This window comes from Channa argus, chromosome 13 (genome assembly GCF_033026475.1).
Source record: "Channa argus isolate prfri chromosome 13, Channa argus male v1.0, whole genome shotgun sequence".
Taxonomy (NCBI): Eukaryota; Metazoa; Chordata; class Actinopteri; order Anabantiformes; family Channidae; genus Channa; species Channa argus.
In genome coordinates, this window is record NC_090209.1 from 12,919,823 (window position 1) to 12,946,476 (window position 26,654).

Genomic DNA, 26,654 nt, shown 5'->3' on the forward strand with positions numbered 1-26,654 from the left:
CCTTTTCAAATAGACTTAGACCAGTTGTTTGGTTTACTGACAGCTATCAGATCAGCCCAAATGATGAGGATGAAAAGTAAAGGGACCAGAATGTTTTACCAGCAAGGCAACAGCGGCTCAGTCAAGTCTACTGTACCCTACTGTAAGGTCCAAGCACCGGTCCCAAGCCTGGTAACAACTGGAAAGGTATGCATTAGGAAGGGCATCTGGCATAAAAACCTATGTCACTTGTGGACCAATGATTTGCTGTTGCAACCCTGAGTTTACAGGAAAATGATGTTCCACGGGGGCTGAGAAACTAGTAGTACTAGTAATAGCACTACTGATACTATTTTTAATGGCCGATACCGCTCCATGGAGATCCGCGAGGTTGATAATCAATTTATAATGGCGATATGTCTTTCCTCCCTCTCATGAGTTACATAAAAAACACTGTAATAATAACAAGTGAAAGATGAATATGCTCAACATAAATAAACATTTGAATAATGAAAATTTCTGTGTGATTTAAAGTGATTTAAAATAAAAATAGAGCATTGAGCAAACCAGAAGTACATTAGAATTAATTCTATTTTAAACCCATATTTTTGAAGCAGCAACAAGAATATTTTATAAAACTACTTCTAAAACTAATCTAAGTTCATGAAGCTAAAACTAATCCACTCTAATAAAGCTTCACTTTATGAAGGTTAGTCTAAAATATTATTCAGTTTTTGATTAAACCATTTTATATGAGGAGTTTATGTTACTTATATCAGTAAAGCTATAGGTTAAGTATAGAAACACCTCTCTGTTTAACACAGTGAGTCAACAGCATCATCTTCTACAATAATCATATAGCTGAGTCAACTCCTCTAAAACAGTTCAAAGCAAACTGAAAATTATCACCATTCATGATGTAAAGATATATTATAGGGCTGTTGAAATTGATCTAAGTTTTAAATGTAGTGTCCCTATTAAAATTACAACTGAGTAAAAATTCATTACTTTCTACAACAGTAACATCATAGCATAAACCCTTAAATTAAACATGCTCTACATAAAATAAATCATACTCCTGACGATAATCACTTGGTGTCAGTATCACTGATTCTCCATTCTCTTTCCGTCAGCTGGGTAGGTAGCTACTCCTGGCAAAGCGAGGGGTTGGCTTGGAAGTGTGGGCTGCTGTCATTTAGAATGTCCACCGAGACTTGCTCAGCTTTTGGGATACACGGTTTGTGTACAGTAGCCTACAGTCAGCTTTCACTTTACTGTGTTAACAGTAGTTAATGAGTAACCAACAATTATAATAGTGATTAACACGATGACGAATTGGAGAACAGGAGCAGAGCTGATATTACTTGCTTTCTGAGTGATGTTCAACAGGTGTGCTGATAAACTATATAGTCACTTGTATTGTGTGTACAGTAACAAGTCAAATATAGCAACGTACAGCCAAAAACTAATGTTAGTCTTACTACGCCTGGGCCCCCCAGCTGTTCTCCAGTCTGCTCTGTGCATGAGCTGAGCTCCGCCCTCGGTCACAGAGAGCAGAGAGGGGAGACTACTACATGGATACCAAAACTATCAGTCAATGCTCGCTTCAAGTGCCAATAAATTCAATTGAGTCACATACAGTATGTTAAAGTGCCATATTAAGCGGCTGGTGGGATTTCATTGGCAAACACATTGATTAAACTGATTGACCCAATAATTGGCGAAATAATCGGTCAACCACTAATATGGACAGTAAAAAAATTTATTCCGATGTTGAAATAAAGGATAAGTTGAACTTTGATGTCTATGTAAATTACTTATTTTTCTACCACAATTCGCATGAAATTTTTAATTTGTTTTGGCTGTGAATATACACAGCCAAAACAAAATGAATGTATATGATACAGTTAGATTAATTAATGACAGAGAATATAATTAATTAGATTAATTACATGCTTGACAGCCCTAAAAAATATTTTTTCAATACGCCAATCCAGACTTTCTAGACTTTTTTTTTTTTTTTTTGTCCTTTCGGCTTATCCCGTGAGTTCAGGGTTGCCACCGTGGATCATAGTCCCCATGTTAATTTGGCACAGTTTCCTGACGCAACCCTCCCCAATTTCTGGCAGGCTTGGACCAGCACTGCACAGCTGGGAATGGGAATGGGCTGTTAGGGGTTCAGTGTCCTGCCCAGAGACACTTCGACATATAGTCGGGACTGGGGATCAAACCACTGACCCCGTGGTCCGTGGACGACTGCCTTACCAACTGAGCTACAGACTTTCTAGAGTAGGGAATTCTATTTTGATGCTGTTTATCTTATGACAACAATCACTTTATGTTAACTGCTGCAATGACTGATGCACAAAGTACAGGCATCCCATTTTCCAAATGGCAGATATCTCAGGGAACGGAAACTCCTTGAATATTAATGCATTTCCACTACATTTTTCTCCTCGACCACTGGGAGCTCGAGCGAAGCTCATATGCCCGTGAGATGTCTGTCCGGCTTGAGCTTAGATGCATACAAACATGCAAGCTCGCACACAAATACAGATTGGAGATATAGAGGGGAAGCTGATCAGCCGCGTGAAGCAGGGAGGGCATTCCAATGGGACTAATTAAAGGGATGGAACAGACTGCAGAACTCATTGGAGACTGCCACTCGTTCTCTAATTCTATCTCTTTCTCCTTTTGCTCTTTCCTTTTCTTATGCTCCTCTGTTTTCAGTTAATAAAAGCCAGGGTTATAGGATATAGTGTTGCTTTCTTAGAGCTATTCATAAAGACAGATATGACCAAAAGAATCTGGACCATTCTGAATTCAAGCAACTTAATCAACATATGTGCATGAGACCAATACACAAACAGATGTATAATACATGTGTGGATATTATCATAACCAAAAAAAACAAACAAAAAAAACAAATGCATGAACATCCTGACTTATGCCATCAATGCATAGAGTTGCTGATTTTTGTGGGTTTGTGCACATGAGTCACTATTGGCTGCTGAGTTTAATACTGATAGGGAGCAAAGCTGTTTAGATGCTATTGATCTGCACCCCATGTTCCTGAGTAGCCACACATACGTACATACACCCACATACACACACTCCACTCATGTCCTCGCTCTCATTCTCTCTCTCTCTCTCTTCCTCCCTTCTGAATCCATTTTTATATCACACACCCACTCATTCTGCAGCAGACAGACCAAACAACCAGCCATAATGAAGTGGCGCTGCATCATGACAAACACTGCTGTGTGTCTAAATGAGCTGGAGAGGAAGCAGGCAGCGTCTCTGCTTTGTTTTCTAATTATTCAGTACAAGCAGAGCATAGGTGAGGACAGGAAGAAGGGGGAAAGATGAGGGGAAGGACAGAGCAGAGTGTGAAGGAAGACTAAAAGAGACAAGAGTGGAGATGAATGGAGAATAAACAAAAAGATACAATAAAGTATATATTTATGATTCACTCTCTTGTGTGTGCGTGTGTGAGTGAGATGCCCTCTAACCAGAGAAAGCCTTGGCTCAGCCTGCATGGCTTTGCAGTTTCTCCCAGCTCTAGAAAAGCTTGGCTACATAGCCAGATGACTCAGACATCCCGCTCAGAACTCAAGCCAACGATTAACACAGACAAACATTTTCATAGCAGAAGTGAACACACACACACACGTACACAGATATACAAAGGCCCAAATACATGTGCACAAACACATCAGCAAAGGTGTATACTGCATGACTTCCTTTTGTATCCCTTTTATTCTTTTAAACTTACATCGCAGCACATGTGTTCAAAAGTGTTTCACAAGAAGCAGCTTTTGGTAGCTGACTTGAAGAGTAAGAAAGTGAACACAGTGAAATCAATCTTCTGAGTCATTGTATAATGCTATGATTTTCTTTTGGTTCCACTCTATAACATTTGTAGCAATAAGAGCTTCGTTTTCAAAGACAAATAAGTATCACAACATTTTAATGAAAAGCTCCTAAATACAAATTTAAAAAGTGCACAATATACCAATAGAAAACAATTCTGGCAGGTGTGGATAATTTGGAATAAAGAGTTGCAGAGCATGAAATACAGGATACAGAACTCAAATTAGGGTTGAGGTCAAATCTACATCTTCCTGACAACTCAAATTCATCTACTTTCTGTTTTCCCAAGAAGAACTGTTTAAACTAACGTGTTGTTAAGTTGCTTTTCATGTTGGCTCTTTGTTTCATACATTTACTGTGGCCTTGCTAACATCATTTAGCCATTTAGTCACACACTTGCATACAGTACACAAACACCTGTGCACGTATTTAGCTACATAACATAGTTTTCCTAGCAGAGGAAGAGAGTTTGTTTGTCTGTGGGAGAAATTTCTGTCACTATAAAACACTTTAATCATTTGCATCACCACTTCAGGGCAATCACCTGCTAGCATTTGGAGAGGGAGACATTATTCTCCATCTTTTAGGCTGTTTACTCATAACTAGCTGCATCATCTTCAGAATAACATAAGAAAAGAAAAATCATTATTAAAACGATAATGCTAACAAATAATAAACTATAATTCTTTGTTTTTATGTTTTCATATTATATATTACAATTTTTGTCTTGTTTGTGAGTTTATACTGTGTGTGTGTTTGTCTGTGTTTGTGTGCGTGTGGGAGCAGATATTTGTCAGACCTGAGTAAGCAGTAGATTCTTTAGACTGCATTGGTTTGAATTACAATGCTCCTCTCTCTGCAGATGGCATTTGCAGCTAGAGTACCCACATGTATTCAAATAGAGAATTGACAAGTTTATAAAATCTACTTGTATAAGTAATTATGTTTTCTAACCTCCTTTATCTCGGTATTAGTTTCCTTACATCTGCCACCCTCTGCGTGTATCACATCATCTTGTCTTTTGCTTGAATGTGTTTAGGTTATTTTGCTGGTGTAAATATTTCTCATTTAGACATATAGGGACCCTATAAGAAATCTGGAGCTGTTGGTTGTGTCTGTAACAGTCATCTTAGAAAATTGTCTAAGATTTATGGATGTATGCTTTAAAAGACCTAAAAGTCTAAATGCTAAAATCAGCGTGCTAACTTTTTCCCAATGACAATGCTACTTGATTTTCCATCTCCATTAATGATGTCATCATGCTAATGTCCATACACAACAACGTTGAAGGTGATAGACATTGGTTAGTTTTGCAGATACCTGATCGTAAACCAAAGAACTGCCAAAGCTAACTTGAGATTAAATGCATAGCGGTTTAAAACTCACACACATGAGTGTGTGAACCAAAATGTATGGTAATGCATCCATTAATTGTTAAGATATATGTATAGATATATAGATATTTTTGACAAAGCCACAAAAGTCAACCTTGGTGGAACAAGAGGTAATTATTGAATTACCAAAGTGAATAAGATGCATTGCCTGTAATAAATGTAAAAAAAACTAGATATCATAATATAGTATTTCACAGGATTAATGAAAAAACAAGTGCTGGTGATGCTACAAAAGTCATTAGTGTTTGTCTCATGAGGACTAAATAAGTCTGCACAAAATAGTTCAGATAGTTGAGATAATTCCATTCAAAAATGTGAAAACCTGATAAAAATTATTATTATTATTGTGTTCTTTATACAAATTTTTGCTTCTTTCTGGCAGAATGCGGGAAAGGGGTCCTGCCATTTGTGGAGTAGGTGTGTGGAGTCTTCTACTGTCCCTCTGTCTGGCCTCCCTCACACATGCACACAGGAGCCACACAGGTATGTAAATGTACTCTATGAGTTTATACAGTTAAAACTAGATGTTTACATACAAAGAGACACATACCCTTTTTGTCCTCACTGTCTCACATTCAATCAGACTAGACGTTTCCTGTTTTAGGTCAGTTAGAATTATTAAAATTATTTCAATTTGCTAAATGCCAGTATAATGAGAGAGAGAATTTCTCAGAGGATTTTTTATTACTTTCTTCAAACTATGTGTGTGTGTGTGTGCGCGCACGCACACTACATAGTCCTGTAAACCAGTCAGTGTCTTTGTGTAGCAACGTATTGGACCTGTTGCAGATTACCACTGCAGACAGCCACAACAAAACTTGGTCAACAAAACTTGGTCGTTTTTTTAGATCAAAGGATTTCACGTCTTTGCGGTCCCTTCAGGCCAGCAAGATTCTAAAAAATACCTGTAGGTTACAACACAGACAACAGCAGTGATCCTTATGGATTAGAAATGCCTGTTGTGTGAGACCCCCAGTGGGGGCCAAGTAGACAGAGACCTGTTACTACTTTCCAGTTCATTTCTCGTGTGAGGGTTGGGTGTCTTCACATCTTTGGTTCACAATGATCGCCTGTGTGACACTAAAATTTACCTAGAGCTGGGAAAAAGATTACATGGAAAGAGCAAATTTCCCTGCTACCTGCATATGAACAAGAGTTTTTAATGCGACTGGGGTCAGCTAAGTGGTTCAGCTATGAATCAATAAGGAGTAAAAACACGAATATGAACATCTCTTTGACCTTGTGAAGCTGCAAAAATTTACTGTACACTTTTATTGAGGGCATATTAGGGAAGTAAAAGTCCAAGATTTCTAAGCTGCTGCACTGTTGCACTGCAGTGGTTGAACCGAATAATTTTCCAAACCTGTATGTGTACAGGGGACACTGAGCACACCCTACATACCGTGATGTATTTATGTATAGTTTTATTAAAGTTTTTTCTTTGTGCGTTTTTTTTTTTTCAAGACAGAAAAAGTGTTGCTTTCTAACAATTTTGATGGTTATAGTTTATGTTAGTGTATCACGTAATTTGACTAAGCAGTTTAACATGAATAAAGTCTGCTAGAGATTAATGAAAGAAAAAGTTTCTAGTGTTTTTTATAGTTATTTCAAGACTGCTTCTCCAACCTCATGGAACAAAGCACAGACCAAAGGCAGAAATATGACCAGCATGTTAAAATCATATCTGACCAAAATAAGTAATTGGCTATGATAAAAACACCTAAGGATAATACCAAGAAGTGATGATAGTGGATTTTGTGTTTGACTACACATGATAGGCAGGGATGACTTGAAAATGTTAAGCTCTGCCTTTGGCGGGGATGTCGTGACAGAGTGGCATGCACCGGCTGCCCTTCCTCTGAACTCATTGTCTTTGTTTGTCATTGTTACTGTTGCCTAACATCACTGTCACAAGAGATGTTTACAGTGCAGTTAGTGTTGTATGTCTCAACATCTGCCTTGTACGGCTGTTCCATTAGCGGATGACTAAAAGGGAAAATGATCGATGAGTCTGAGCCTTTTCCTCAATTCTTCAAAATGAATGCAGAATCTTAGACAGATAATGCACCCATCCCTTGGCCTTCTTTGCAGAAACTGAAAACGTCTTATAATGTTATCCGCTTGTGGAGACTACAAGGTTATTTCTGTGAGTTTATGTGCGTGTACAGAAAATATGTGTGTCCTTGCTGGAGTGCGAATACCTATAAACATTGTTTGTGTGGCTGTGCACTTGTGTGTTTATGTGTGTGAGATTGACTTTGCTGTTCTCTGGCTGCCAGGCATTATCTCTTCCTCTCACAGAGAGATCTTGACAATGCAAGGGCATTTTCATAAATGGAAGGATGGTGAAAAGACATGGAGAGACGAAGGAGACTCTCTTATTGTGGCAGATCACTGGGCTTTCAGTAAATTGCTGAGGTTGGCACAAAGCAATCAAAACACTGAAAACACAGAGTGAGAGCGATGTAAAGCAAAGTCACACGAGAAGAAAAGTTTAGCAGTCACAGTTATTTTATCGTACTATTCTCTGAAGACAAACACAGTACTGATGGTGTTAGTATTTTTGGTGACATGGGTTTTTGTGTGTGTGTGTCTGTGTGTAGCATCTGAGTGCTCCAGTTTGTAGGTGATTGATTGTTGAGTAATCAGGGAGTTATGACATTATCCAGTTGCAGGTTGTCTGAATGGGAAATAAAATAGATGAGTATTCATAATTACTGTATCCAATCCCTTAGGTCACTTCAAGGTTGATGCTCTCCCACAAATGCAACACACACATGCTGTTTCTTTCTCTTAATCACATATCTAGTCACAGCGGAAAGTATTCTGACTCCTTTACTGTTTCCTTTATAGCAACATTTGCTTTCCATTTTAAAATACTTTTACAGTGGAATAAAATGTGGAAATCTGTAATGGCTGGCAAAAGAAAAATACAATGCAATGTTACTAGGCAGAGACTGTGGCTGAAGCCAATTTAGCTCAGAAGAATAGAGTACTCTGTTGCATCATGGTTGCTGCAGCCACTTTCTCCATCTAATGTGAGTTTTAATTGTAGAATAGCATAAATCAAATATAGCGGCTTAGTGTGCTATGTCTAAGCAATTATTTAGGTTTATTTCTTTATTGCATTTCTTTTTTTGTCCTTTCGGCTTATCCCGTGAGTTCAGGGTCGCCACAGTTGATCATTGTCTGCATGTTGATTTGGCACAGTTTTTACTTCCTGATGGAACCCTCCCCAATTTCTACCAGGCTTGGAACGGCACTGCACAGCTGGGGATGGGAATGGGCTGTTAGGGGTTCAGTGTCTTGCCCAGAGACACTTTGACATATAGCCGAGACGGGGGATCAAACAACTGACCCTGTGGTCCGTGGACGACTGCCTTTACCAACTGCCCTACAGGCGCCCCTAATTATTTAGGTTTATTTATGATGTGTAAAATCTCTATATCTAAACAATGTACATGAAAACTTCCTGTTTAGTCACCTGGAGGTTGATTCATGTCTACTGGACTTTTATTTCTATGTTGAAAACATTTTGACACCTATCCAATCAGCTTCTTCAGTCTAAGGGATTTCGTTTTAGTCAATACTTTCATCTTATAGAGAATTTAATTTTTGCATCAATGACGGGACTGAATTAATAAGAATAAAAATACAGTATAGTATATCTTTTTACAAGAGATGAATTCTTGGGAAAGAAACACAAAACACAGCACAAGACACAAAAGGGCAGAAGTTTATGCCCTGTCTGTGCTGAGATTGACAGAATGAATGCTGAGTTTAACCTAGTCGAAGTATGCACAGTATTAACAGTCTCCTGTTGTACAGGGAAACCTGTATTTGTTAATATGCATATCAATGACAATTGGCTTCAATAAAAAAAAAAAAGGTTAATATTAGCCGCAACACATTTCTCTGCTTGTCTTTCTCACTGAAGTTCTGAGAGGGAATACAGCTCAGATCTTTCTGACCAAATGGCTCAAGGCCTTTACAAGACTGCTCTGGCGTTTTGTGGTAGCAGGTTCAGTTGTTGGTGAAAGCTGAAGGGCTTAAGGACTCTATGAAAAGGAGTGTCTTACCAAATCAGTCAGGAACTGCTTTGAGGTTCTGAGCCTGCAGGTTCAACACTAGAACTAATGTAGCTACTACTGCAGTATATCAAATACTACTGCATAAAAGGCTGATGATACACTGCATAATGCACACTATCAATTATATAGTTTATTGTTTTGTTTTGTTTTGTTTTGCAATGTTTTCTCCTTATTCACAACACAACAGTATGTGAAAACTCTAGCTTTATACTCTGACTACAGAGGTTTAATACTCTTGGTAGGGTGATATCTTGCAAAGAAGAGATCTTTTTTGTCAACAAAGTCTAGGCCTTCGTTTAACGTCTCAGTGGCTTCAGCAACAAGCTTGGAGAAACAGCTTGGCTTGTATTTTGAAGTGAAGCAGAAACGTGATTATGCTGATCACTTCAGCACACACTGTCAAGTCATTGATTGTTGATCTATACGCTGCAATCTCTATACATCGCCACGGATTAGAGGCTCCTAAGAATTCAACTTAGTCTGAAAGACATTGTGTCTGCCCACAAGGGGAAATAGAGATGTAAGGACAAACGTGTATAGGGATGCTAAGATGAACAACTCTCACACAAGCTCAGATGAACATGCATTCACTCAGGCGCAGAAAACAGGCCTGCCATAAATGCACGTGAAAAGACACACAAACACATGCACACACACACACACACACATACATGCATGCTCACTGTAATGTAATGTGTGGAGACAGGCTGTCTGCCCTCCTTAGTGGCTGCTCCAGAGTAAAGCTGCACTCCATGCTTGGTCCACAACATGGCTCCATATGGCTTGCAAAAAATTCAAGCTGAAAATGACAAATGTGAAATTAGTCATGCTGACAAACACATCAGCATCCCCTACAACTTTAAATTCACTGATCAAGAGATGTAGATAATGTGTTCATGTTTGTGAAAGAGAGAGAGAGCTAAATGAATAGAACAACTTATTACTGGGACTGGGACAGATAACTCATAGATCATCATCATTCAATCTCATGCAATACATGATGCATAATCCAAGAGTTGTCCTTACAATAAATAATAATTAGACTTTTAACAATTTCAGTTGAATGCCAAAGTTCAGTGTTAGGACAGGCACATGCCCTTTGTGTAGTGAGGTGGAAAGTATGGACATTAGGGTGGAGGATAGGGATGAAGCATGCGTAAGAGACTGGAGTTTATGTGAAATTCATGCTCACCTTTTTATTAATATAAGAAAGAAGTAAAAAATAAATGTGAACAGATGTTCAGGTTTGGCAAACAAGTTTACAGGCGTTAAAAGGACCAGACTGTGAACTTTGATACTGCACATATTTCACCTTAACTGTGTAAAAACTCTAAATGTAAAATCATACAGTACGTGTTTGAATCAGTGTGCAGTGATAATATGAACAGAAAGCTCATATACAGATTCCCCAAAGATACAACTTCTCTTGTGTGTGTGAATACCATAAAATCTCCACCCAATATGAAGAACATAACAGCTCATGAAAAAATGCAGCAAGGTAGGTAGGGATCAGGTAAAGCATTAGTAAGAGATATTTTCAACTAAAAAGCTACACATACTATAAAAAATGAAGATAGTTTCAACATCAGTTTAGACTGAGCTGGTTTGAATTTTATTACCGTTTTGCTAATAGCTACATTTTGCTCATTAGCAAACTACAAATAGAATAAATGTCACACTGGTTACCACTGAACACGTCACAATATTTGTCGCACTGCCCCGCAGTAATGAAGATACCTGTTAATTATTATCTGCCCATTTGTGCATCAGTATGGATGTTATACAGCCCCTGGCTCTCTCTCTCTCTTTCTCTCTCATTTACCCCCTCGCACCACTTCAATTCGTGTTGACAAATTCCAAGGAACTGCATTTGCATATATTCACCTTCACCAATCAGCGCGTCCTTGGTAACGCACTTGTTGTTTTAACCGTTATGTATTCAGTTATTAAGGTGCCAGGAGTGTATTTGATAACAGACTAAAGACACTCTGGCCTTTCATGGCATATCACAGGATAATCTTTTGTGTTTATTCCTACTCGCACATGATTCTATCACATAGTCAGTGAATGTAGAGATGAGAAATACTTTTTTATGTCTGTCAGACAGACAGACTGCCTGTTTGCTAAAATATTTAACAGGAAAACCACAAAGCAGCAAAAATAGGTTTTCTACCAGTGGAAAGTGTGTTTACCGCTGTTACTTTTCACCAAATGCAGAAAATGAATATCTATAGAAGTAGAAAGGTGATGCCAGATAAGGAGATACACTCTGCTAGCAGGCAGTGTGATGCATGGACTATGCCTGAGGAACCAGGTCGACAGATAAACAAAAGCAGACTGCGAGGGTGTGATTGGGTTACTAAGGAGTAGCCATGTGCTTTGCATATAACTGTGTATACTGTGTTCTGCTGTGAGTGTGTTTCACTGGTTGAGATCAGTGACTCTGGATGATAGATGGGTTAATGAGATCAAAAAGCCGTGATTTAGATCTCTTATGAAAGTCTTTCTGGAATCCAACAATATAATAAAATGTAATAAAAATGTAAAATAGGTTATTGTTTATGACCATTATCATAGTTTCATTCATTTCCTTAGCAGAAGCACTAAGTGCTTAGTGGTAGGAAAGTGTCAGTCTAATCACCATTTTCTTTACTAATTAGCACAAAGTAATTCTAAGACTGATGGCAGTGCCAGTAGTTTTCAGGTATTTTTTCATAAAACAGAATTTGGGACAGTTTAAAACTTTTGAGTTTAGGATAGCTTGAAATGCAAAGTCAAGGAGAAGCTACTATATTTCATCTTGAGACATTTCACACAAAAAAGAAAATGTTAAATTTATGGTGAGGAAAAGAGTAAATGCCAAAAGATCACCAAAGTCACAACGCTTGAAAAAGGAAAATCCATCAAATAGCTGTTAATGATGTAGAGATATTTATTAATAAACTGATCAACAGAGGGATGTTGCAATGGTCTCATTGCTTTGTGGCTAATAAAGGGATGTCTGTTTTGTGAAAGAATGTAAAATAATTCATTGTAACTTAAAAATGTTCTAAACTATTGTAAGTAACTTATTAGAGACCAAGTACAAACAGTACAATCAAGGAAAGAATAATACAGATGTTTAATGTGACGGGAGAAACATGAAACTCACAGAAACACAGAAAGGGCCCAGTTGATTGGTTGGTGGGTTCAAACACTGTGAAGGGAGTTAACCACTGTCCCACTGTGATGCAAGTCAACTACAACATTTTGTGGCATGAAGAACTTGAGAAACCCTGGGAAGTTAAAAGTAAAAAGAAGTAAAAAGCTAAGAGTAAAACAACAACATTTACAGTAGGCTAATACATACTGCATGCGGATCCATGCTGTGGTCACTGTCTAATTATCTGTTAGCACTAATTGGTATAAATGGAAAGTTTCCTGTGGCTGCACAGAGAGATAACCTGTTTGGGGCGCTCTCATTGCATTCATTAGTGTTAATCGTTACTTGTTAACTCACCAGCCAACCCTGCATAGAGCCAGTTTGGTACAACTGGATGTTTTCTTAAGCAAAACTAAAGCCTCTATTGACTCTCTGCCTTCGTTAAGCCACTATATCAAATGAAATGTTATAGCAAACGTGTGGCTAAACAGAATGAGATATAGTATTAATAAAATAGTAATGATTAATTAGTCTTTATTGGAGTTTTTTTTACAAGTCATAAAGTAATTCAATTTCCATTGAAAACATGGATGTGTTTGTCTTTTAGTTCCCAAGTCTTTGCCACCCTTCGTTGTCATTCCACTACCACTGCATTCCTCTCCTTGCCCCCTGTTTCATATTCTCTCTTTCACAACTTTTACTTTATTTCACAGCTATTAAACCAGGAAATTTCAATCAGGTAGCACAGCATGAATTTCTGCAGGGGCACGAGGGAAAGTGAACTTTTATTTAATGCAGCCGTTCATTCTTTTTTGCTCTCCACCTCCATCTCGTCTCTCTTTTCTTCCACAGCTGAACTCAACCTTGGCTCTTTATAGTTTATGATTCAATTTCCAATTTGTCCTCCAGAAGTATTTGCCTGGTGGGTGGTGCAGCGGTTTGGTTCTTATGTGTTTGTACAATACTTGCCTTTGGTATTCATAAGAACACATTCTTACAGATACATGTATTTGAATTTCCAATTCTGTGTGTGCAATTCTTTTGGCTTTATTTTACATGAAAGTCCCATTGAGATGGCAATCACTCTTTCAAGTAAGCTCTTGGCAAATATAGGGGGATGTGCTGAAATATGTATACCAATACAGAGCATTTTATTGGAGTCAAGGATGACCAGAGGAGCTTACTGTACTTTGAGACTTGAAGGTTGTTGGTTCATCAGACTAAAAACTCTACATCTCAGCAGTAGTGTTTTCCTACCAAGAAAAAACAAGTAGACAACTAGGTGCAGGGGGTAAATTCAGATGCTTTATAATCTCTGTCATAGAACACAGTAGAACACATAAATATAGTGTTCACATGTTCTTATTTGAACTCCAGACAATGACCAAAGTTGCCTTTTCACACATGTAGCACACAACAGGGCATGTCAGATGTGTTCTCACTCAGCCTCCTGTAAATACTCAGTTTGGTTTAGATGGAACTTGGACCTGGGCAGAGTGTGCAGGAGAAACACCATGACACAACAATATGCTGCAGAAACCCCAGTATTTTGGTTACAGCATATTAAAGCAGCATCAATCACATTTAGAACACATTGTCACAACTCCAACTCATTCACTGTAAATTCTATTAATATTTACCACCAGCTCTTGGTTGTAAAAAAAAAAAAATGTTGCCCCAGATGAATACAGCAGAATTGCCATAACTGTTTACACCTGATATTCCTCAGGTATTAGTAAATTATTGTTTATGTGTAGTTTAGCATTAACATTGAAAAACATAACTCCCAGGATGCTATTATATAACTGTCAAAAAGCCAAATTCTAAGCTCTTCAAAGTGCTTTGCTCTGCATCACTGGGTTCATTTGCCCCAGTTTCCATCAACTTTCATGTACATGGTTTGATTTATGGTCTCAGGACATTCTGCAAATGACCCGATGTTTGGAAAGAAAACAAATGACTGGATTTTACCTTGTGAACCATCTAAGTACGTGTATTAAAACTGTTACATTTTGTTTCTCAACTGTTACCTATCTTCTCTTGCATCGATAGAAAGTTGCATCTTTACAGAGTTTTTCCAGTCATGAATAATGAATGCAACATATTTGTGAACATTTAATATTATTCCATATAAGTTCCTACTTTCATTTTTCAAAACAATTCATTAGAAGCAGAACGACAGTAGTGTTCCCATTAGGTTCATGCAGAGATAATGGATGCTCATTGATAGAAAACAGCCAATAATGGTAGACTTAATAAAATAACAAATATCCTGGACAAACCAGTCATTGTTTGAATTTATGAAGGGAAGAAATTCAAATAACAAAATAAGAGCCACAGCATGAAAATATGGATCAAACATAAACTAAATAAATATACATCTAATTGTAAAATTGGCTCCAGTAATAATCACTAAATTATGATTGTAATCTAAGTATGTAATTGAATTGAATTAAATGTAATTTGGGGAAGAATTCTGAACAATTCTTATGTGTAATCTCAACTGTATTAGAATGTACTGGATTAATAGCACCTCTGTCTTGGTTGATTTAATGCTTATGTTTATATAGTAAAGTGTATGCATATGATCTGGAGCTCTACACTGATGGATGGGATGCACTTTACTTCACTGATGTGCTGTGATCAGTGCTGATGGAAGAAGAAGGAAGAGTGTGGGAGAGAGAGAGTGTGGTGGAGAGAGAGAGAGAGAGAGAGAGAGAGAGAGAGAGAGAGAGAGAGTGCTGTCTCTGCAAATCTCTCTCTCACTTTGTCTCTTTCACTATCTCTCTCTCTTTCTCTCTCCCAGTCTTTTTACATTAATCCTATCCTCTCTCTGTGAGTTTCCTACACTCTTGATCCAGCCAGTATCTGCATATGCTCCACTCTCAGCAACATCATCGCCTTAACTCACATAACACAGTGTTTCCAAGTGGAGCGTATGCTGCACAGGGCTACTTTCAGCAGATTACTAGATTATAGATTTAAGTACAAAAAGTTGAATGTGTGAGAAAGTGCCTGTGTTTGTGTTTATGTACATCTCTTTGAAGCACATGTCTTTAAAAAGGACACAAGCACCATGTTTGCAACTGTCCAGGCTGGCCTCTCATGTTGCCTAAATGTGGTTAAGAGGCTTTTATTTTTAGTCTTTTGCTGTTGTGAGTAAAATAAAACAGCAGTAATGCAGCTTTACTAATCCTCTCACACAACTAATCCTAGCAGAACACCACTGTAAATACTCTGTGGGCTGCATTAAAGCACAAATCACTCAATCCCTCACCAAGTGTTTTGTGCTTATTTTGGTTCAGATTAATTAATCAGATTTTTCATCTATGGGAAAGATATGCTGGAAAAACTAAGGCTTGTTGTGGACGTTTTTCTGTGTGTCTTTTGTGTGTCCTTGTGCGTGTATTCTGAAGTATCATTGTCTAGAGAATGTGAAACTGACATCATACCCTGTTGAATGTTAGTTTTTTAAGGATGTTGATAGATTTAGATAATCTTATTAGCCAAGCAAAACAAAATGGAAGTAACTCATTCCTCAGATGCCTACCGTCCCAAATGGCATGATGAAATGTCATTCTTTAAACTGTAAATAATCACACAGGAATGAACTTGTGCTTGTTTTAAAGTTTTAAAGTTTCAAGTTTATTTAACTTTGGAAGTCAAAATCTTAATTCAATTCAACTTAATGTATGCTGAGATTTATTTATTTTTTTTTCTGACTAGAGGTTGTAGCTATAGAAACAACTTAATAAATTAGTTTTTAAAAAAATCAACTGTACTGTGAGACTACCCAGAGTTATAACTCTTCAGAGAATTTGATTATGTACTGTACAAATTGTAATAGTAATACAAGAAAGTATATATATATATATATATATATATATATATATATATATATATATATACACACAAAAAATATAAATCAAAATAATAAATTTTTGCTTGCCTTGTGCCTTGTACTTACTTACTTGTAAGTCGCTTTGGATAAAAGCGTGTGCTAAATGACTAAATGCAAATGTAAATGTAAATCTGTGATGTATTAAAAGAACAAATTGTATTTTTTTTTTTTTTTTTTTACTCATTGTAAAAAAATAAAAGCCCTTTAAATCATTTATCTTTTTAACTTGAAATGCTACAGTAAAGCATGCTGAAGTGTGCACCTATAGTACTGGAATCAATACCATAACTGCAGAAGTGGGTCGAGACCATGATAATGTAGGTGCTTTTTATTTGTCAAAATTACATGGTCTGCTTCAAACTTGTACAATGTAACAACCAGGAACATCATAAATCACTTTAAACTCATACTCTATTTGCTCTTCTGAATCTATGATTGTCCAATACCCTCCATTCAAATGTTTTATTCAACTCTAAAAAAACACTATTTTGAAAATCTAAACTGATCAGGGTGGATTCTCACTCAGCAACAGTTGGCCTCAGTTTAATTCATCATGAAATGACACCTTGATATTTAAGGAAAAAACAGAGTACATTAATTGCGCTTGTGGAATGTCAATTACAGAATTTGTGGTTTTGCTTTGAAGTGTTACAAACAACTAAATTTAAGTTCCCCCATTTTCTTGTATGTGTAAATAATATGTCGCCAGGGGAAAAGGAGTGGGGATAAACACACACATTAATATGTTTGAACATTGCCCACAGCTTTCCTTGAAGCTCCTGAAGCAGTGTGAGCAGATTGTACCTGTTTATAAGAAAGAAAAAGCTGTGAAATGTGTATCACATGAATAAGTGTTTAGTGTTTTTACTCCACTACCACTGAGTTCTTTAATATTTCCCCCAGAGGGAGTGAAATGAATTATAGAAGCTGCCTAAAGCGAGAGTACTGTTGTGATACACAATCTTTGGTGTGATTTCCTTTAAGTTTTGAAAACATGGTGCTGTGACAGGGATCTGTAGAAAGACAGTCTTGTGTCTTTAAAATGTGTGTTCAGTTACTGTAGGCTGCTTATTAGTCCTCTGCTCAGGCTGGGACACATTGATGAAAACACAAAGTCACCCCACCTTGAAGGGCTACTGGACAATCAAGAAGATGTCAACATGCTCTGCTTATTTAGCGCATTTACCCAAAGCGCTTTTCCATTGTTGCTTCTTTTTCACACACTCACTCACACACTGATGGTGGTCGCTGCCATGCAAGGTAGTCACCTGACCCACCAGGAACAACTTTGTGTTCAGTGACTTGGCCAAGGACATAACCAGGAGGGACTATGGAATGGAACCACTGACCCTGTGATCCCTGGACGACTTTCTTACCAACTTATCTTAAAGGCTTAAAGGCTGCAACACACTAACTTGAACTTGTGAAAGAGGCGCCAGTAAAAACAAGGTGAGACAGGTGACAGCAGGTTTAAATCAATAATACGTTTTTCTACAACTGACAAAGCAAATTAATTACTTAAATGCAAGGGACAAGCTTATGGACAATGTTAACAAAAACATCATCATTGATAGACAGAAACAGTATTAAAGTGTGGTCAGACCAGATATTAGCTGGCAAAATGTACTTTTGTTGTTTGGCCAAAGATGGGTGCAATAGAAACTTATACAAATAATTAACATTTTATCAAACACTTCACTTTCATTGAGCCAGTGACTTTCCTTGTACTCACTGCAGCAAATCAGAATCTTTCTTTCCTCCTTCAATACATGTACATAAATACAGTGGTGTTAAGTACATTTACTCAAGTACTGAACTTTAGCATTTAAAGGAAAAAACTGTTTGCTCGAATATATTTATTTGATATATTTACGTTCTAAATAAAATATATAACTGGCTAATAAATGATTAACCATGTTTTAGTACATAATGTCTCTAAAATTTGCTCCACCTTAACTGTATCACATGTGCTGACTTTGTTCTGCACAAAGACTCGAGAGTAACAGAATAATTTGTTCAAATTTTTTATTAATTACTAGCCAAATTTCTCAGCTTTGAATCTTAGTTTGCAGTTAGATCACAACATTGAAATGAGTTCACAATAAATATTTTCTGCTTTTAAATAGTTCACTTGTGTGTAGCCCCCATTTTGACTGCCACTAGGGTAAATTTCTGCACGAAATAACGTGAATGAATGTAAAATGATTTTCATAAAGAAAAATCCTCAGAAATACGGTTTTGGGAGTTGTTCACTCTTTGAATTTGTACATGAATTAAACTCTACAAGGCCTGAACATTTTTGATTTCTGGAAAAACAAAGCAATAAGCAAGTTTAAAAGTACAATACACAAATTTCCTATTGTTCTACTTTTACTTGTAGTGGAGTACTTTTTCTTTTTGGACAAGAACTTGGACTTTCACTTGATTGTATTTACTTCTGTCACCTTTGTGTAACATGCACATTAAAGAGAGTGAAAGCAAGTTATACTTCATGATAAAAGAGGTCTTACAACATAAACACTAATGAACAAACATATCCCTAGAAGCCAACATGTAGAGTTAACAGTTGTAACCAGGCCACCGGATTAAAAATATGTTATGAAGTGTCGAAAAAAAAATTTTTTTATTAAAAGCTGATGCAGAACACAGATGCCCAACTGAGCAGTACAGACTGGCACTGAGCATAAAGTAATGGCTTTTCTTGACTCATTGTTTTCAATATTTTAAAAGTTGCATCAGCCAGATTTGGAGTGTGCTTAAGTTTTATCCTGCTGTGCACTAATAGCCCAACTATGATGGTTCTTCAGTTTCCTTCCCACAGAGTCCTAACAGAGACTAATCATGCCTTTAACACAAACTCCGTCTTTGTTCACACCATTTTCATTCAGAGCAGGCTGCACTTCTCCTCCTCTCCTCCTTTTTTTCATTCCTTCTCTTTACTTTCATCTACCCTCCCTCTCTCTTCTCATCTTTCTACCTCTGGCTCTCCTGCTAGCCAGCCTCAGACACGCCAGGGTTTCCCTTTCATTTTGTAGTGAGGGATGGGATGAGAGACAGAGAAAGGCAAACTGGGAGAGGAGTGGAAGGATGCAATGATCTGTCCTGATGAATGCAGTTCAAGCAAAAGTGCTGACATGATAGAAGAGAGGTGAAAAGAAGAGATGAGGCAAACGCACCAATCACAGATATCATCGGGTCATCTGCCAGGGTTCAATGACCAGTGATGCTGTTTGAAATATGAATTAAGCATCTTAATCAAAGAAATATTATCACTAATAATAAGATTATTACAGTATGTTCCAACATCATTTAAGACCAACATCAAGCAAATATAGGTAGGAATGTCACACTACTGAGTGTGACAGTTCAGAGTAATAAATAAGCACAGACATGAAGATGGACTGAACAATGAAATGCAGTAGTTCAGTATTAGAGGTTTTTAAGATGCTAAAAACATTAAAAATAGAAATATATTAAAAACAGTGTATGTTGTAACTTATCCTCAATAGATGAACATAATGATCAACATAGATGATGAATTCTCACGTATTAAAAATATGTTTTATAAAAAGGTATAGTACTTTGATGATGTGCAAAGTTGATATTTATCCCCAAGACCCTGGTTCCCTCCTTCTGGGAAACTGGTTCGATGAAGGTTGCAGCTATTCATCTAACCATTGATTCTTTTCCCATTACTTTTATTTTTAAATAACACCCCCGGTTAAACAGCTTATATTATGCTCGAACATCGTGAGTGAACAGATTCTACTGGGGCTTCTGTCCAGTTTTGTTTATGGTGGTTGTTTATATGACAGGGCGGTATAATATAAAACTGTCTGAAGCAGTGCAGCCTCTGAATTGGACTTTTCCATTTCTGTATTTTCCGTTTCCCCAAAGGTTAACAGTATAAAGAAGTTTCAGAACTAGTCAATGGTCTTTTTTTATTTATTTACCATTTACCATAGCTGATCTCTACATATTCGAAGCAAATGTGTCACAAATCCATTGATCTCAGTAAAATAACCAACTTATTTTGGCGTGATATGCTACAGTGATATATACTGATAACATTGAGTCCCTACATGAACCAGAATTATATCAGAGAATTATTATTATTCACCTGTAGCCTGCATGTGTTCAGCAAATGCTCTTACATGTTTGTGGATTACCAGTAAATGTGTTTTAATAAAGTATTCAAAATTTAATATTCCTCAAAATCATAATTTATGTAGGCTTTGGTGACAAACTTCATACATTGTTTTACAAGATGATGTTTAACAGAATTGTAATATACAAAATTAAAATTTAAAATTAAATAAAAATACAAATAGAAACATATATTTTTACATTATTAAATACAAAATACATATCATAATCAGCAAAACATGCCATTTCACATTGAGTATGACTGAAATTACACTTACAAGGTTTGCAGATGACAGCAGCATTGTGCTGACTGACGGTGTGTGTTGTAACATATGGGAGTGTCCAGTCTTTCACTGAGAGTAAACAGGGTGATAGCAGGCCATTTATCTAGATCTGTGGAATGACACCTCTACAACAAGGTGAAATAAACAACAACCTTAACCCACACACACACACACACACACACATGCACTCACGCACGTGTGCACACAAGCACATGGCGACCTGTTAAAGTGAAATAGGCAGAGCTTGACGTTTACGAGTGTTCGTCCTTATTCCTTTGACAGGGAGAGAATTCAGATGGAATGAAAACCTCATCAACATGGCTCCTGTGCAATAGTTCTCTCCTCTCCGTTCGCTGACTGACAAAACTAAAACAGGAGGAGGGGGGCTGTTTGGCCTGAACACAGTCATTGTGCTTCTGTCTCTATACTGGTATGCCAGAATGACACAGAGACGCAGAGAGGAAAACGACTGAGAGAGGAAGAGAAAGAAAGTGAAAAAACAGCAATGAAAAAAGGCTAGCCTGGCTCTAAGCTGCCCCACAATGCACATTAGAAACTGCTGCAGGAGGCGGAAAAAAGATGCAAATGTGCACTATATGCACTGGGTGGGTTTCTAATGTCAGGGAGAGAGCGGGAGACATGGACATTTTCAGAGGGCTTGTGAAAAGTCACCTCCAGTCAGAGTTAACAATTAACAAAGGGATTAAAACATAAGGGGCTTAAACACACACACACACACACACACACACACACACACACAGGTTAATGGTTGAGTGGTAATGCTGTGTTAATATATCTGAGCATATTAACAATTTATAGCCAGTTCACTGCCCTAATAGCTCGCCTGAAGCACAAATTAGTACAAATCTTCTGCTGTGTGGTGGCAGCGATGGTGGGGTTACTAATACAGGACACAGCATGTGTCAGCGGGCCCGTCCTGTCGCATGAGCTAATATCTCCTACGATGTGGTAGGAGGATGGTAATGGTGGTGGTGGGGATTACATTTTTTTGTCTGTGCTGCATTAAAATGTGGATGAAGATCAGTGGCGTAGAACTGGAGGCGTGGTTTGGAGGACTGGCAGACAATTTGGCACAAGCTGGTGTCATATCAGTCAGGATGATTAGTACAGGGATAGATGTGTGGGTAGGTGGTGGTGGAGGGAAAGTGATACAGATGAAGTGGTTCAGCAGGCGGCTTGTCACATCCTGAATGACACAATTGTCACTTTGTTAAGGTGAAAGTGAGCCAGTTGCATGACAGAACTGAAGTGAGGAGTAAATGCAATCTGAAACAAGCATTATAGTGCCTGATGATGCCGAGGCTGTTTTTGTTTCCATGCAGGCCGAGAAATTGAGGGTATCGAAATGGGTGATTTTTGGCAAGACGCATTTTCTGTCAGGGATGATCCCCTCTGTGTGGACACCCACAGTATTTGGTTTTTCCTTTCAAATATAAATTCCTGTGCGCCAGTTCCCAGTGTTTCTTCCTCTCTATTTGACGCTTTATTTTTGTCACATCCTGAGCAGGAGCTGCAACTGTGAGCAAACAGTTTCCAATTGTGGTCACTCGCTCATTCTCTCACGAAGGGCTGCTGAGCTGCTGGATGGTTTGGAAAAGAACAGCGTTTGTGCATGCTGCGTACAGAAACAAGCCTGTGTTTAACCCATGCAAGTTCTGTTGGTATACACAAATGCTAGATGTCACAATATTCAGATGTACTCCAGCTTTACTTATTACAGCTGCACCAATAACACTTATGATAACACATTATAAAAAGAGTTTGCTGCAGTAATTTTCAAATCTGCACTCACAAGTTGTGTCTTCATGTTTGTTTCACTGAATAGAATATGGAAGACAAGCAACATGATAAAATCTTTCTGTGGCTCTGCTGGTTGTGCTTGTATGTCTGTATATGTTTGTGAAATATTGCAGGTGGGAAAGGGGAATAAGCTGTGTTGGGCTATTCTTCCACACAGCGGTTGTGGTAGTTAATTTCATTGTGTTTTGTTGTGCTTTGGGAATGAGGGAACATTAGAAAACAAGATCAATTCACTGACAACTTGCTTTGATTGTCTAAACTGTTGGTCATTTGTAAAATTTGTTTTCAGTGCTGCCCAGAAATTAAGCCAGAACTTGATCACATTCTATTTTGCCCTGTTCCCTGAGCCACCCAAGTGGAAAATAGACCTAAGTTAGTTTGTAGTTTAATTCCATTTTGCCTAAAAACATTTAAAGCCCAGTAAGAAATATTATTCAATTTAGATGATTTTGGCCACACTAGCTAGAGCTACTGCATAAACTTGGTCAAAAAAACCAAACCTAAGTTTATTGTTTGTTTCTATCTTCCCACTTCCCTTCATTTTTTTTTTTTAAATCAAATGAAAAATGAGTCATGGTTCCTCTTTTTTTCCTGCTGTTATGTGCCAAAGTCAGTAGTCTGTTAATATGAAAATCCAAAGACATAGCATTCAATAAATATTTGTTCTATTTACACAACATTTTTAGCAGAAATACTCAATAAACTAAATCAGCAAATTCACTGTAATATTCTGCCCTGCCCCTGACCCATCAGCCGCCTGTCAAGTATAATGAAATTTTGTAGAAAAACACTGGGTGTAGCAACAGAGAAGGGGGATAGAGTTGTAGACATGCAGAAAGCATTCAGACATAACAGAGAGAATAAAAAACAGGGCTATGGAAAGAGAAGACACAAGTGGTCGAGTGTGCGTGCCTCCTTTTCTCTCCATGCTAATTTTCTTGGCTGGTTCTTAAACAGAATTTTAATTTGCTCTGTGTTTACGATTCATAACAAATGGTGCCATATCAAAGGCCAGTGTAATCTAATTATTAACACAAATGCATGGACGTACACGCACTGATGAGCACACACACACGTGCTGAGTAACGTTCATTGTAATCTAATTAATTTGGCAAGCGTTCTGAACTCATTTTTTAATTTCAAGATATGCTCTTTGTGAATAGAAAATGTTGGGCCTCCGGGAAATACTTAAATATTTATTCATACTAAATACGTGATTTATACAGTGCATCTATATATGGCCCATAGATACATGAAGTAATTTGATGCGTCATATTATTTGTGTGAGTTATTTAGGGATATACTGAATCACAGTTTTTTTTGTTGTATATTGTGCTTTTTTACTCACCCAACTGCCAATTAAATATATCCAAGTGAAAAACACCTGAACATCAACAACAGCAAGACAGCAAGTGATCTAATAAATGAAAGTAAACAGTAGTCAAAAACATTTGTGATTCTTAACATTAAAATTATGAGAAAGCCTTTAATAAAATCAAAGCATTACATAGGAGCATCTACAAAAACAAAGACCAACCAGAGAATGATGTACTTCTCTTTATTCATGTATCATGGCACCACATTAATCAGACCTGATGAGGGACTGTCAGCTCCTGTTTTTGCTTTGCCAAAACACTGTCTTGGCGTTGAACGTATGTCTACAATGTTGTTATTTTAAAAGAGAGCCAGCTTGAACTGCTCTACATAGAAACTGTCAAAAAGTCATACAATCAATGTAGAATTTATCCATGGTCTACAATCCAACATCCACTAGCTATCATCCAGTAGCTGCTTTTGTTACTCTGGCAGTAATTTTCAGTTTTGGTTGCTATATTTGCTCAGCATAACTGCGTTAAATGATAAAAAAATCCAAACATAGTGGGTTTTTAATTTAAATGTAAGTAGTCTACACAACACATATGGCAAAACATTTTTTCTCTTTCTTACAGTTTGTTCACAACAACAATTTACATTACCTTCTTTCCCTTGTTAATTTTTCAGAAATCTTTCAGAAAACAGTAATATCCTAACTGAGAGCCAAAGTCATTACGTCACCTCCGGGCTCCATTCCACCAGCATCAGTAACTCAGTGCAATACCCGGACATGTATTTCATCTTCTTTGTGAAAAAAAGAAGTGAGAAAAGTAAAAAAGAAGGAAGTGCATTCCTTCAGATATTTTTTCATCATCCCAGACAATTAATCAAATCTAAAGCACGAGAGACAGGGCAAGAGGCACTGCCTCTGGGCACTGCTGTCTAGGTTGTTGTCTATCTCAGGACCATCACAGAGAGACATACACAGACAGACAACCATTCACACTTGCACTGACACTTAAGGGAAATTTAGAGCCACCAATTAACCTGTAACATCCAAGTCTTTACCCAGAGGAAAGCAAAGCTAAACTAACATTTTTTCTGTATTTTCCACATCAACATTGTAAAGATGGTTTGCAATTGATCAATAGCTCAAAAGTTTATCTGTACTCAAAAGCACTGCCTGGACAATTTATTGCAGCCTCATAGTGGTGGAAAATAATGTCGGTGAAGTTGGGCCACTACAAATGGGAACATTTGACAGATGTGCAATGACTCTGGGTTGGCAGAGATGTGCAGGCCACCAGTGGTAGGAATGACATTTGAAGAAGTACCCTGCTGGGACCGAGAGCACTATCTCAGTGCTTCATATGTAAGGATGAAACCACACACACACAAACACACACGGGTACTGATTTCTTTGTGAGGATGCTCATTGACATAATGCATTCCCTAACCTTAATTTTAAATGTAGGTGAATAAGTGAGGACTGACCGATACATTTTTACTTTCTAAAAATGTCCAAACCTCCATAGTCTGAAACCCAAACTACATAACCATGCAAGTACAAACAGACACACACAAACACACACGTGGACACACAGAGTCACACCATTCTGTCCATCTGTTGGTCTGTTAGTAGCACATCGTCCTTAGAAAATGGGGTTAACAACCACTGCTGTGTTAAGAGAGACCGGGATGACAAGTCCTCATAGCATGGAGAGAGATGGGTGGGGGCTAAGAGAGGGCAAGAAACATCGACAGGATGAGAAAGGGTAAGAGAGGGACAACATATTATAGAAAGTGTAAAAATCCTCTGATTTAGGGCCTATGATTGAGGATAATGGTTTGCTACCCTGCTGAGTTTGCTGTGCTGAGCTAAGAGCACAAGAGAGCAGAGGAAAAATGGGCCGCTGGAGTGGGTTAAAGAGATTGTAAAAAGAAGGGTTCATTTATGAAATTGCGGAGGGATGAGGTGAGAAAGACACAGGAGATGAGGAGGAGACAGAGGAGGAGAGGAGAGGAGAAATGGATGGATGAAGAAAAGAAAAATGAGATTGAAAGGAAAGTATGAAATAAAAAGATGACTGTGGTCTCACCTACTACGACTGAACTAGACACTTTTGTGTGCGGCTTAGCAATATTAGTTCACACACAGCTGCACACACACTGTGAGGCAGTCCATGGCTGCTGGTATACTGTATCTGTTGAGATGGTATCATCTCTGCTTTTTATTTAAGCAGTGTGTTCACAAATGTATACACTGCGGTTCTGTTGTCAATTCTTCGAGTGTTTGTGTATTTGTGTGTGTATTCATTTTGTTAATGATGTGGTGAGTAATGCTTAATTAAGCAAGTATTTATTGAGTATTTATCACAGTTAATTGGTGTTTGTTGCCCCCTGCCTGACTCACTATCAAGCACATTAGTAATTATTAACATCTTAAAATGGGATACGTGTTGAGACCTTTAGCTGAATTAATCTAGGAAGCACGCTACATTCTGTAAATACATATGTACACGGCGTTTCACTACCCTATATTATCTTATATATTTATATTTATCATAAAATTATGTTTTTTAAAGCCCAACTCAACTTTACTATCCCGTAAAGAAGCACATTCTTTTGCTGTTTCTGATACATCTTGTACTCAGAGACATATTCTTTCCAAAGATGCCCTCCTGTAGTAATAGTAATCATGGTTTCAGA

The 26,654-nt window shown here is 37.6% G+C and overlaps 1 protein-coding gene across 1 annotated transcript in view; it reads left to right on the top strand.

The window, feature by feature from the left end:
* LOC137140251 (chemokine-like protein TAFA-2) overlaps positions 1-26,654 on the top strand; it is a 71,987-nt gene that overhangs the window by 32,728 nt on the left and 12,605 nt on the right. Inside the window, exon 2 of the mRNA XM_067528489.1 lies at positions 5,629-5,729. Coding sequence (XP_067384590.1) covers positions 5,630-5,729 — 100 coding nt within the window. The 5' untranslated portion in view covers position 5,629. The remainder of the gene's footprint in view (positions 1-5,628; positions 5,730-26,654) is intronic.